Source organism: Alexandromys fortis, unplaced genomic scaffold (assembly GCF_014885135.2).
Source record: "Alexandromys fortis isolate MF-2015 unplaced genomic scaffold, M_Fortis_MF-2015_v1.1 scaffold_2_1_26212458, whole genome shotgun sequence".
NCBI classification, from domain to species: Eukaryota; Metazoa; Chordata; class Mammalia; order Rodentia; family Cricetidae; genus Alexandromys; species Alexandromys fortis.
Window position 1 is genome coordinate 7,061,426 of NW_026067930.1, and position 14,845 is coordinate 7,076,270.

Genomic DNA, 14,845 nt, shown 5'->3' on the forward strand with positions numbered 1-14,845 from the left:
CTTATAATGCCTTGTGAACAGACACAGGTTAGGGAGACAAAGCCAAATTCCCCAGCTGGCCAGTGTGAGTGAATCGAGATTGCTGCTCACACAGCTCACGGAGCAAAGGAAATACAGGTTGGGTACGCTTTCTCACTGCTCCCCGTCCCTACCTCACAAGGAAAGCCCTTCCGAAATGACCAATTTTCCTTTTTGGTTCTGCCTTCCTCAGCTTTTTTTGTTTTGTTTTGTTTTTTAATTCATTTTGTAGACCAAGCTAGCCTCCAATTCACAGATATCTGTCTGCCTCTGCCTCCTAAGTGCTAAAATTAAAAGCAAGAGTCACCACTGCCCATCCCAACTCTATCCGGATGTGTGTATACAAATTTAATCGGCCATTCTTGGCTCACTGAACATTTACTCTATTTTATGAGATAAAGAATGGCTCGATTCTAGCATTGGAAACAATGGCAATTCAGACCTTCAAATTTAATCATTATTTTTTTCTTTTGACATTAACAATGTCTGATGAAGAAAGAGGTTCTAGTTAGACGATGAGGGCAAGACAGGAAAAGGAATTCAAAGGAAGCAAGAGCTGGTGGAAAGGCATACAATACTCAGGCGACTGTATAGTTACGGAGTGTGCCAGCACAGACGGAACCCTGCAAGCTGGTATGCAGTAAGCAAAGGGTTAATGCTGGCTCAACAGTCAGACGCAGAACAGGGTAGACACTCAACTTCATCCTGAAGACACTTAGAATTCTAAACCAGTTCCTCTCCTTTGTGTGGGAAGGCAGCGACAGCATATCAAAAATCTGGCTACGAAGGTTTGCATAACCTGTGATCCAGCTAGATGTGTTGAGTCAGGACCATCCTTGTATGGTCACAGTATTTGGTTCTAAATAGAAGGTTATTTCTTCTAAAGTAGAGTTGTGACTTATGCTCAAAGTAATGTATTGGTAATAATAAATTGGTAATTAGCTAGCAAGTCAAAGTTGCCCTGACAACAAGTACACCCAAATTATTGGTTGTGGCTCTTCCATGTGTGGCCATGTCAGAAAGAAACTGTGGATGACGAGAGCCTTCATTGCTTAGGACTGAATTTGGAAATGGAGGAGAGAGTGATGTAGGGGAATCCTGTTGAATCTGTGATAACTCAGAGAGCTTGTGCAGCATCAAGGTAAACTGAAGACACCCAATTACTGTTCAGAGTTCGGTATGTAAAGAACTCACATATATGGAGCCAAAGCAAGGTCTGAAAAGAACAGGAAAGTGACCCAAATCAGGCGCTTCCTTCCAGCAGTTAACATGGGAGGTGGTGCGAACAGAAAAAAACCTACCATATAAGCAACACTGAGAGAGCCTTTCTCTTCTGCAGGTGGTCAGTTGCAAATAATTGATAAGGTCCTTCAGAGACAGAAATGCAGCTGCCATGCACAATGGGGACACATGCTTGCTTAAATGCCCCTTTTCTTTTACTTTTTACAAAAGCAGCTTGTCCCCAGTTTGCAGGAATGCTGGGCTCTGCTGGGCCAGTCTCCTGAATGGCCACACTCGGACTATCTAAGCACTCACAGTGAAAACACTGTAGCAGTGGTTCCCAACCTTCCTAACACTGTGATCCATTAACACAGTTCCTCATGTCGTGCTGACCCCCAACCATCAAATTCTTTTATTGCTACTTCATAACTGTTATTTGGCTACTGTTCCGAATCATCATGTATATATCTCACATGCAGGGTATCCGATATGCAACCTCCAAAGGGGCCGCGACCCATAGGTTGAGAACCAACACACTATAGGCTATATTAATTAAATTTCCACTTATGTAATTATTTGGGTGTGGGCATAAAAAATAAGTTGATATCATTGAAAGAAAGGAACCTCTTGTTCTCCAGAAAAAGCGATGTGGGGTTACTGTTATTATGACTACTTTGCAACCCTGAAGTAGAGAGAGAGCAAGGCCCTGACACAAATTCCTCAATGACTAAAAAACACATCCATCATCTATTTTCTGCATTTTGGGGAGAAAAAAAAAAGAGACAGTGAACTACTTTGCTCTCCTGGGATATTTGTTAAAGAAAAGTCTAATCAAGAGGAGGCTTTGGGTTGATCATGGCTAGCCGGCTTTACCCATGGCTCCTGCACAGGTCACCTCGGCTCTCAGGAATGGTAATACCAGTCAAACACACATCCAGCAGACATACTTCTGGATGACTGAGCCAGAGACTCCTTTGTGACTGTGACTGCTGACACAGTAGGCTCTGAGGAATTACAGAGGATACGATTCCCCACTCACCTAGGGAAAACCCATCCCATCTCAACAAGCTAGCCCTATGCATCCTCAGCTTTCCACAGGCTTCGCTTGAGTTCATTAGATAGCAAAATCAATGACCACGTGCCCGTTCATTCTCTTTCCTGTGTCTCAACCTGTACGAGAATGCCTTTCTATTTTAGGATACTTACTATGAAGAGGATGGACTGTCTCAAGCATCTAGACAGGCTTTCTCAACAGCGTCAAGCATGCCAGGATTCAAAACAAACAAACAACACACACCAGAATTCTTCCTCTAGGTTTGGTTTAAATAAGCAACTGTATGATACCCTGCCACCATATTTACTCTAGAAATAATCACTTCAAACAGTAACTGTTCAATCAATTTTTAAAAAGTAAACAGGGGTGGTTAAATATAATCAAACAATGGTTATGGAAATAAAAATTTTGTTACTGAATATTAGTTAAGGAATTTTAAAAATTCTTATTCATTGTAATGACAGGAATCAAATCCAAGGCTGCATTTATGCTATTCAAATAAGCTGTCCCCAGCCTCAAGGACATCTTCACAATTTATATTTCTGAATTGCAGAAGGACTCTTCTCAGAAATAGGGATGGTCTGATGTCCTTAAACAGTGAGAAGGTCTTTTTTTTTTATTTATTTTACATCACTGGTTTGTCTTCATCCTTATCCCTGTCCATTCTTCCTAATAGTTCTCAATTTTAATTATCAATTTAGGGTGACATAAAATGGTAAGTACTGACTAGAAAGGAAGAGAAATCGCATTTAAGCAAGTCAGTGGATCTCCAGAAAGGAAAGTTACCTGGCTGGGTAGGGCTATTATGACAATGACTAAAGAAAAACTAATGAAGACATGGTTTCTCGTCATAAAATGAATAATCTCGGAGGCAGGTAACAATAGATGCTTGTACTACACAGTTCAATGCACGCTCATGAGACACAGCAGAAACTACATGTCACAGAGGCCCCAGCAGAGAGATGCAGGAACTGCACATCACAGAGGCCCCAGCAGAGAGCTGCAGGCACTGCATGTCACAGAGACCCAGCAGAGTGCTGCAGTTGGCAACTTTCTAAAATGGGCCTTCTTCAACATAAGCACCCTTCCACACCCATCCATTTAGTCAGCACCGACTAAGGCATAGGGGTGTTGGTAATAAGAAGGTGAGTAGGGAGAGGGGAGAAGCCCTGCCTCTCAGAGTTTAGAACCTAGTTCACAGTTACTGCACTGCAAGGGGAACAAGACAGGCCGATCCACTTGCTCTAAGATAAACAACTACTTTCCACGTTATTCAAGACTGAAATTCAGTAGTGTGCCTTTCCTATCTTAAAAAAAAATGATGAAGTAACAAAAGTTAGGGGCTATTTATTTATGTCTCCTTGGTAATACACCTGCACATACAATGATGACAGCTAAACAATGACTAGCCATCAGGATTTCAAACAGTTAAGACCAATGGTCAATGTCTAGACACATGTCAGGCTAAAAACTGTCCTCGCGTGACTGAAGAGGGACATTCAGTTCCAGTTGGGTCAAGAGAGCAGGATGGGGTTAAGAGGAACCAGCTGAGAAGCAGGTAATGGCAAGCCCATAAGTGACAGAAGGCCTTTTCTCCTCCCTCCACCAGCCAACAGTGATGTCCCAGTTACAGTATACAGCTGTCCAGCATTTTACATTAACTCTGCCAAGGGATTACAAAAAGCTAGGCTAAGTGGGGAAAATCCTTCAGCTTGGCTATTAATCTGAAAAGGTATTTCAATGAAAAACAGATGTGAAATTAAGGGATCACATTTGTAGTCTGAACCCTTCACAGTAGGAGGTGCTTGGGGAAGGTGTACACCCACGACAGTGTTTCTTTCCTGCATCCTGCTATTCTTCCTAACGTGGCCTGGAAAGCAGGCATGCACAGAGCTGCAGTTAATGCCTTCCAGGCAAAGTAAAGCAATATGGAAGTGGCTGTCAGTAATCTGCCATGGCAGCTGAGACCTAATAGAGTCATTTCATTCTGCACAATATTTATCTGTCAATTCACTAATTTGGTTGGTTCAGTTATTTTTTCATTATCAAATATTGAACAAAAATCAGAGCTACAGTCAACCAACATCCCCACCCTACCCCTACCCCCTGTACTCAGACCAAAAATAAGAATCTACTTGTTTTTATTTTCCTCCTCTGGGCAAGAAATGTTTGGATTTATTCACCTAATTTTTAGGCTGGTCAGACACTGAGCCAGGGAATGTGCACGTGGCTCCTGTCAAGCAGTCCTTACTGACTATAAGATGAATTGGAAAGGTGACAAGACCTTTCTAAACACGTGGTTATGAAACCAGCAAATGTTAACTTGCCTAACTCATTCCAAATGAACAGTGAAATGAATTCCATGACCCGATTTTCCATAACCCCTGCCTGGTAACATCATTCAGCCACTGTTGGTCTACTAGTAGTCATGGCATGTACCTACAAGACTTCAAGAGATTCCTTCTCTTTATTGTGCCTACTCCTTTGGGAAGAGCCAGCATCTGCAGAAAAACTCCAAACATGGACATCACTGACAGTTTCACAATAACACAACAAAACAGGAAAACAAGCAATTTTAAGAGACAAGAAGAGAGAAAAGAGCAACATCCTCCCACAGCTGAATAGCAAAACAACTCTGTTATGGAATGATGGAGTTGTTAGGTATAAATCACAGGCTCGCTGCTAAGTCAAAGGAGCCAAGCACTGCCCATCCCTGTCCTGCACATGTTCAGATGGAAAAGACATGGCAATAATAGCTGTAATGCTCAAGCGCTCACAGCTCAGCGATTGTCCCCATGAGCTTCTGCAGCACTAGCTGAGTGACAGAAGCAGGAAAAAGAATCAGATGATAAGGGAAGAGCTGTTTTGGCCAAACCTTCAAGGCACAAGCCTGGTCTGGAAGCATAAGAAGACAGCATTCATGGAATTTCAGGCAATGCTGTGGGACAATGATCTTATACTCTTTAAAGATTTGTATTGTTTTAATATAATTTAATTTAGTAAAATGCTGACTGGCCAGTAGCTAGGCAGGAAGTATAGGTGGGGCAACAAGAACAGGAGAATTCTGGGAATAGGAAAGAAGTCTGCAGTCATTACCCAGATGCAGAGGAAGCAAGATGAGAATGCCTCACTGAAAAAGGTACCAAGTCACATGGCTAACACAGACAAGAATAATGGGCTAATTTAAGATGTAAGAAAGAGTTAATAAGAAGCCTGAGCTAAAAGGCTAACCAGTTTATGATTAATGTAGACCTCTGTGTGTTTCTTTGGACTGAAAGGCTGTGGGACTGGGCAGTACAGAAACCTCAGTTAACAAGGAAAGCTCAGAATGTGCAGGTCAAAACAGCTCCAGATGAAACTAAAGAGGATTCTAGTGACTCTGGGAAAACTGTACCCTTCTAGAAACTGCAAAGAGGTGCTCAGCACCTCCATAAGCAGGAGAGTAAGGGCCATCAGTGCTGGCATCTTATCCCCATCACTCCTGCCTCTGACAACTGTCCGAGGACTCCCTCAATAACCAGTTCTGGCAGGAGCCATTCATCTACTGACTTCTCATTTTCTCTGCCTGTGATAAGCCAGGAAGCTATACCAAGAATCCCGGCCTTCCCTTCTGCCCGACTCTTTCACTTCTATTTCTTTCTCTTACCTTAACTACAAACTGTATCTGAGAATTAATAAATGAATTGGTAAAGAAAACTAATTGATGAAAATATGGAATTTTAATTTTCTTGACTGAAAAGAACGTCCACTACAAATCTATACTGTACTAAGCAGATAAAAACAACACATTTAAAGGTGACACCATTTTGGCATATTTAGGCAATCACTTTTCATGTGACTGACTTACTCAGAGGCAACCGGAAATGGAATATCAAAGAATTCTATGTTCTAGCCAAAGAGCTTACCAGCTATCCCCTTAACCCTGTCTTGCATTCCCCATAGGTGAAATTCTGCATTAGTTTTAAGAGGTCTGGCAAAAATAGAACTTAAACTGTTGAATTTCTATGGTAAGTGACTTTAATGTTCAATAACTATTTGCTAAGTTGAGGAGGTGAACCAGAGAACATAACCATGATACACTGATACATTATCTGGACTGGATCAACTTAATCACCGAAGTTACTGCCTTTACTTACATACTCTCCATAGGTGTCCTGTGTTGGGGGTAACGGTGGAGGTCTGTATCCAGTTGGGGGGACACCTCTTGCTCTGGGAGTGAGAAGTCCTCTTCCCCGGCTCACTGGCCCTCGGGTGGAAAGGACTCCCCGGGGAGTGGGTGTCCCACGTGGTACCCCAACTGCAACAGGCCTGGTTGTGACTCCTCCTCTTCCCCTAAAAGCAAGATGATCAAATTAGCAGGATCTGTCATACTTTTTAACACATTATTCTTCATACGTTGATATCTCAGACAAATCAATGTTCCACACGTCTATAAAATGTAGTAAGGATAACACAGACAAAGTAAATCACAGCAAATAAACATGTATCTAGACAGCTAGCGTAATACAGTATGGGAATATCTAAGGCAGAGCTCTGACTTCTGGGAGGCCACATGAATTCCAGAATGGCAGCCAATGTGATCCCAATGCATGAGTGGGTCCTATCTTGTTCATCTATGGATAAGGAATCTGAGACTCAGAGAGAGCTTAAAATTGCCAGGAATACATGCAGAGCAAAGAAAGGATTCAAACTGTATGTCACACTCCACACATGGCTAACACACAAAAGATTGAGGGAACAGAAGCAGGCATCTGTGAGGGGTCTGCAGTTTCTAGGTCAACCCTCCACAGCAATCTCCAAATGTGTAGTGAAAGCCAGAGGCAAAGGTGTACTGGCTGGAGGGCACCCCATTCAAGTTGCTCCCCAAGTCTCTCTCCTGGGGTCTCAAAAGACTATGATTTAACTTCAGATCCTCATCCTGAAGTGGCAAAGGTAAAGCAATGCTAGAAGATTCTATAAGCCAATTTGTTCTACTCTGAGACTCCAAAGTGGTCCCACAAGGCACATGCCCTTCAAACTTATGCCATGAGGTAAGAAATATGTGAACAAGAGGGAATTCTAGGTGGTCACTGCTGAGTGATTTCCACATATGCCTTCAACTAGGAACACGGGAGCTTCCATCAATTTACCATGTAACAGGGAAAAAACAAAGAAGATGTAGACAAGATAACTTCAGTTTGATAGACATGAGTAAACAACACATGGTGATAAGAACCAGCTTCTGGGGAGCTACCCAAAGATCCTGTAATACAATCGAACTGCAACACAGGAAGCTTTTAAAAAATAGTTTGTCATTTTTGATACATGGTCTCACTATGTAGCCCTGGCACAGACCAGCCTAGCTTCTGAGATTACAAGTTTGAGACCTTGATCTCATTCAGGAACTAAACAGGCTTTCTTCATCATTTGCCATAAAGGAAAATCAAGATAAATTTGAGTCACAACCATCAACTGGGAATAGTTTTACATGAATGGAAGCTTTAACTAATCATGGTTTACACATGCAGATGAAGGGGTTTCTCCAACTCGAACATTCTAGAATATAGAAAGTAAGTCTCTTCCGTACCTCCGGGCAACATTGCCACCTTCATGGAAAGAGTACCCAATTATAATCTACGAGTGATTTAAAGAACAGTAAGGTTTCACACACTGTCATGTGTGACATGCTCCATCATGACCTTCTCTAGTCAGTGGAGACTCGTCTTGAGCTACTATTTGAACATGTGATATGTAAGAGCTATTAATTAGTATGATGAATTTTATTATATACTTGTATAATATAGTAAATATGAGAATATGTGTTTTTGTGTAGTAAATCTACTTGCATAAGGTTATGTATCTGTCACTCATAAGAACATTTACAGACTTATATTCCAATATGGTGATACCTATTTCTGTATCCACAGGTGGTCAGGCTAATTTCCTAAATGATGGTTAGTGGCAGGAATCCATTAAATGTGGTCGGTGTACACTTGCACAAACTAAAGAACAGAACTTTCTGCATGCTTAGGGTATATTGCGGTGCATGTTCTATCTACTATTACAGGAGAGGCAGCGCAATGGCTTCTTTATATCATTGTTACCATGGTTACTAGGCTATAGGATTTGTTTTAGCTGCATTATAATCTAGAGAGTCCACTCTCCCATCGACATCACTGAGAGCACAGGACTCTCCATTCAGGGCGGCTGTTTCTTATCTGTCCACACATGCGATTTCCTTTGGAAGAAAGATCTGAACAAGACATTCCAATCCACAAAGGGAACTCTATGTCTGCACAAGTGTACCACTCAGCCTAAAACACAATACCTGGCCCCCATACAAGGAAACATACAGCAGAAAGTGGTAACGTACAGGCATTACAAGTTTGAAAACTTTCAAACTTACCTACTGAACATACTTTGACAAGTGACATAGTTTGGGAAACCTGTAGCTCCCATCACATGAAGATAAAACTGGCATAGCAACTGCAGTAGGACGCTGGCTTAACCATGGGAGCCTGTGCAGGTTATGTGAATTGCACATAAAGGCCTGACGGAACCCAAGCAGGCCTCCGTACAGTCACACGCCCTTTTCAAAAGCGAGAGAAGAGGATGTGACTGTGTAAAGAAGGAGGGATCAGACACAGATCATAAAACCCTGCAGCCACCAGGACAGAAAGAAGTGACACGGGCAGGCCAGAACCTCACCCTTGGCTTAATGACACTGAGTTTGCACATCTGGTTTCTGTTTCTGTGAGGAAAGAAAAGAGAAAAAAAAAAGAAAATTCTACCTAAAAGATAGCAGATCTCTGGCAGCTGGTCATGGCAGCTACAAGTAAGTAGCTAATTTCAAGCAAGACCAACAAGTGGCAATGAAGATTCCCACTAGACTTTTGCATAGCAGCCCTTAGCTCTTTCTTCTTAGGACCCGAGGTGCCTGTGCCTACCTACAACACAGCAGCACAAACAGCTACTGACCAGCACACTCTAAGGAAGGAACTTTACCCCCAAATGAACTTGAAGATATAAAATAACTGCGATTTTAAATTTCAACACATCATGGATCTGAAAAATAAATTTCTACATAGTTGCCAGCTTAACAGAGAAGTTGAAATTACTAGCTGGGGGTGGGTGGTGGTGCAGACTGTAATCCCAGAATTCAGGAGACATAGGAAATCACTGTCCCCAAACATAGTTTCATAACAAAAGGATTCACCTCTTTCTCTCAAATGTTAAGATAGCCGTCTCAGATTTCTCTCATTTCTTTGAAACATTTGTTTCCTATTATAAACTAATCATCAATCCAAAGACAGAAATATAATCTTTGTGTCCACATGCAAGCTCAGCAGTTTTCATCAGTCCCAGGTTATGGACAGTGGACACAAGGCAGAGGCATTCATGGGCCTCACCCTGCCTGACAGTGTGCTCAGCACTGGTGGGGAACAGCCCAATAGGGGGCAGTCAGTGCATGCGGAGGGTGTCCGCGTATGGTGCTACATATGTATACTGCTACATAAGGACTTAAAATGAAGCTCCACCTCTGGGAACTGGAGAATCTGTGCTGGGGAGAACAGCAGTGTGGCAACAACCACTAGCCAGGAAGGCGTGCGGGATGTATGCAAGCTTAAGTTCAACTTCCTCACACCAAAGTCAGTCTCCTGACTATGACATCACAGTGTCTGAACGCAGATTTGTACAGATACACTGACAACTATTTCCATCTACTAATGACAGCAACATTCAAACTACTGCCGTGGTCTCCAACCTAAAACAAAAAGTAATGATACCTACCTGGTTATTGCTGGTGTTGTTACACCTCTTGTACGCAAAGTAGATTTTCCTCGAACCACTGGAACATCTGCATTTTCTGAACCTCCATTCAAATATGTTAATTCCTGGAGCTGCGCTTGCCTGATTTCATCATTATAGTCCTGCACAGAAAAGATATTGAAAATACAAAAGCACTTAGACTATAAAGTAAGCAGTTTTTTTTTTTTTTTTTTTTAAAGAAAATGCAGTCAGGAAAGCTGTTAAAATATGATTTAAAAGAGAAACCCACTGTCTAAAATAACAGGTAAATCAATGTCTCTCCTTTTCTGATGCATAATTTCCAGCTGAGATATCTGTGATGACACAGGGCCACATAGCTGAGACGTGGACACTGCTATGCACAGCTCCATTCACTCATAACTACTGAGCACCTACATAGCGACTAGCAGAAAAGCCCAAGGGAGCTGGTCACAGCACATTCACATCAGGCAGACAGCAATGCACACATGCACGCACGCAAGCATGCTTAACTTTTTCACACTCCTAAACTCCAGGACTTCCTGCCTAGGGAACAGTGGCAATTACAGCAGGAGGGTCTTCCCAACTCAATTAAGATAACAAAGATTATTAAATAATCCTAGCGCAGACTTGTTCAGAGACCCATCAGAGGTAATTCTAAACCATGTCAAGTTGACAATTACCACTACCATTATGCAGCACAAACAAGAAAATCCCAGATTTATAAAGTTGATTAAGCAATCTGACCCTGTAAATTTGTACTGTTTTCACAAAGCAGCAATGTCCACACATTAAACTCTGAAACTACAACTCCATCCTGCTTCCTTCCACTTTGTAACTTTCCTCAGTTCCATTTGATAATCAACAAAGACACAGAATAAACAGATAAAACTGTGTCATCACTGATGTGCAATATTTACAAACAGGAAAGTCTAACTTAGCTGTCTAGTAGTCAAAGGAACTTCACTAGAGGGCCCATCTGCGGAAGAGAGACCACGTCATCAGAAGCGTGGCTCAAAGTTCCACACAGAAGGAGATAAAAGACTCAAAGAGTATTAAATTCCAGAAAACAGAGATACTAGCTAGGTCAGATGGTGCTCTAGGTCAACCTGGAAAACAGGTAGAGTATCACAAAAATGAAGAAACAAATAATAAAAAAATACTATATGTACAAATTATAAAGACAAAAAGGGGACTAAAAGAAAAAGCAAAAACTAAATCATGTAAAGCCATAAGTCACTTTAAAGGTAACTTTCAATAAGTTACCTTTTCAAGAAGGAAAGTTGCTGAGACAATTTAACAATTTTGGGGGCATAAACTACAAATTTAGGTTTACATTCTGGAGTGGACAAAACAAACCTTCGCTCTGTAGGAGAGGCAGAGGAATGAGAAAGATCCAGGGTGTCACGTGGGTGCAGTCACACACAGTCTACGCTGCGTTACAGTCTATCAAAAGCTCAGGGAGCAGTCTGGGGACTAGCTAACAGAAAAGCCACCCGTGACCAGTGGAATGGATGGAGAAAGCGTACATGGACTCCATCTCAGTGAGATAGAGGGGAAGTGAAGGCAGGAGCGTTTCCTGACATTTGGCTACAAAACGGTACTCACTGACACAAGGCTTCGTAGGTTCAGAAACTGCAGGGGGCCTTCAAACTGGAAAACCATGAGCACACATCAGTGTGGACGAGGAATTCAGGTGTGCATTAAAGTATTTATAAGCTGAGTTAAAATTCTGAAATAAACAGTACACTTACAAGCAAAACTATGTCTTTTCTCCCTGGCTTTCCCCAAGTACAAAACAAAAAATAGTAGATTCCATGGAACAAAAGAATCCCATGAGCACTGCCAAGAAGAAAGCTACAAAAAACCAGCTGAAGGAGGGGACGCACTGAAATGAAAACCACTGCTGTTGCAGACAGGGGCGGGGCTACACACAGAAATCCTCTCCCAAACCTATCTATGCCTCAGAGTGGTCATCCGCATCTTTCCATTGTTCCCAACTGTCTAAAATAAGACTGCTAATATCCTATCAGCCATTTTGCTAAAAATGTGTGAAGATTAATAAATAATTTGCAAAGCACATTCTAAATAAAATGTGCTAGAAAAATGCTAATACTCGCCCAGTGGAAAATTGTTGGAGGTGTGATAGCTGTAGATGGCTAAAAATAGATCTGGTTAAAAGATCATGACTGAAACACTGTTTAGACATCAGTAAAAATTTGGGAAAGTCAGGTTAAAATCATTTGCCCTAAGTCAGATTAAATGTTTATAAGAGTCCACGTTAAACATTAGCTTTGCAAAACTATTTTAAAATACAGATACCAAGTGACTGGATGTGTGACTGTGTTTTTTAAGGCAGTTTAAAAGATATGGTTGGTTTACACTTGTAATATCAGAATGGGCAGGCGTGACAGATACACCAGTGGTGGTTTATGGACTCAAAACTTTAACTCTCCAGGGGAAAATAAAACCACTGCACCAGTTACACGTGCATCACTAGTCAAGAGTAGAAAGGGATTGGAACTGTAGTCCCCCACCCCCCGTGTCCAGTCATATGTGCACATGACTTTTCTACCCAGTGAATTTTGCGTGCTATGTGAACCTGGAGGATGGGGAAAGTTTCTAAGTGACTCATTAAAAGTGCCGCTACAGCACTGACTGGGGGGCTGCCAACCCCCGGGCCTGATGACCTGAGTTCAATCCCTGGTACCCAAAGGGTGGAAGGAGAGAAATGACTCTCGCAAGTTGTCCTATGACATTCAAAAGCTGAAGCACGTGCACTGCACAACAGTTAACAGTAACATTGGAATTCAGTGTCTTCTCAGACAAAAAAAAATACTATTCATAATTATTTCCCAAAATAGCACAATATTTATGTTTAAGGTTTTCTTGGGATCATTGCTGATATTGTAACTTTGGGAAATAACTTTGAGTCTCATTATTTGAAGACCAGCTAAATAAACTTAGAAATGTGCACACAATGTAATACAAATATATTTAAAAAAAAAAAAACAGTATCATGAAACTTCACCGAAACAAATATACAAAATCACATAAATTTGAGGAAACAAAAAATAGTGAGTAGAGATGGTATATTTTAGATACTGAGGAAAGTGTCTCTATGAAGAACAGTCCAAGTAAAACGGCTCAAAGACACCATTTAAGGAGTCTGAGAAGGGATTCAAGCAATACAATAAGATGAAAATACAATAAAATCACTCATGAAAAATTGCTAGATTGCAGGTGAGAAAAGAAGAGTCTGAGGTATGTTCCCTTGGGGATGACATCACTCCTCCATTTCAGCCAGAGCATGAAGAACCCATAGCTCTGAAGAGGAATAAAGAAAGGGTAAAGCACTCCTTGCCAGCAGTAACATGGCCACTGCAGTCAGAACTTATGTAGTAAATAAATGAGGAAGAACAACAGGTCAGCAAGCCTGACATGGCCACCTTCTAGGCAAGCAACACACTGGCTCACCAGGGGGTAACAAAATAGAGCCCAGAAAAGAGCCAGGCAAGACCTGGATAAGCTGTTGTGCACACTTGCCTCACAGGAGTCTGTGCAGAGGAGACATCAAAGACTCCCAGCAGGAAGGAAACACAAGGTAGACATGAAAATGAACCATGCTGGAGTCCATAAAGCATAGCAACAGGAAAATCAATTTAAAACAGGCTCTGAGCACACATCCCTTGGCTAACCATTGGTGACAACTAAGCCATGTAGACACACAACATGTTCTCTTCTGGAGGGACAGAAAAAAATAAAAACAAGAGAGAAAGACATAAACACACCTAAAAGCATGAAGGGCGCAGAGCCCAGGGATTTAGTTCAACATAATTATAGGAGAAATGGAAGACAGAATGCCAGCAACAGCAGCTTTTTGGAAGCGAAGTACGCAAAATTCAGATTTTCTGTGGTACGTTATCTAAACTCAAAAACAACAGATAAAGAGACGTGCAAAGAAAATGTGAACAATTCTTGTAGAGGAAAAGCAGGCAAAGGCAACCATAAAAGAAGAGATGAAAAAGTAAAGCCACTGCTGGCGAAATCCCCAGAGAAGCTGCTCAGCAGAACTGGGATAGTGCAACTAGGGAACCTGAAAGCAGGCCATTTAAATAACCCCACCTGAACAACAGAAAGGGAGAAGAAAAACAAGCCTGCAGCTACAGGACAGGCACAGACAAGCCAACGTGGACTGACGGGTAGGTGGGTCATTCAGGGTGGAGCAGAGAAAGAAAAACTCAAAGAAATAACAATTGAAAACATCCCACATGTAAAGAAAAATATATAAACCTAGAGATCGACAGAGCTTACCCATCACAATCACGACAGACGTGATAGCCACCATGTCCAAAGCCAAACTGTACACACAGCAAGAGAACAAGATGTCAAGGACAGAAGCAAAGTGACTCCTGGAAGTAAGGGGCCACAAATCATACAGAGAAATGGCCAAAGAACTGTGGGCACAAACTGCCAACCAAGATTATAAAGCCTACTCTCCACTAAGTAGGGCAGGTAAACTCATTCTCAGAAAATCAAAAAGGAAGCAGGTCTACTTTATCAGAAAGACTAAAGTTAGTTCTTCAAACTCAAACCTAGGGCAGCTCCATTCTCATGGAAAGTAACACTGAAAAAGACAAGGGTAAAAGCACTTCCAATCAGCCAGTCTTTCCTGGTTACCGGCATCGAACTTTAACAAACCAACAGGAAACCATATTTTGTAATAAGTGAAGCGGACAATATATGAAGATGGAGTGAACGTAAACTTTACCTTACAGACTGACC

General features: G+C 41.7%; 1 protein-coding gene across 3 annotated transcripts in view; it reads right to left on the reverse strand.

Moving 5' to 3' along the window:
• The window catches only part of Khdrbs3 (KH RNA binding domain containing, signal transduction associated 3), a 137,396-nt gene that overhangs the window by 53,813 nt on the left and 68,738 nt on the right, over window positions 1-14,845 (reverse strand). For all 3 annotated transcript variants that reach the window (XM_050145278.1, XM_050145279.1, XM_050145281.1), the window contains exons 5-6: window positions 10,064-10,203; window positions 6,430-6,625 (exon numbers count right to left, since the gene is read on the reverse strand). In XM_050145278.1, coding sequence (XP_050001235.1) covers window positions 6,430-6,625; window positions 10,064-10,203 — 336 coding nt within the window. The remainder of the gene's footprint in view (window positions 1-6,429; window positions 6,626-10,063; window positions 10,204-14,845) is intronic.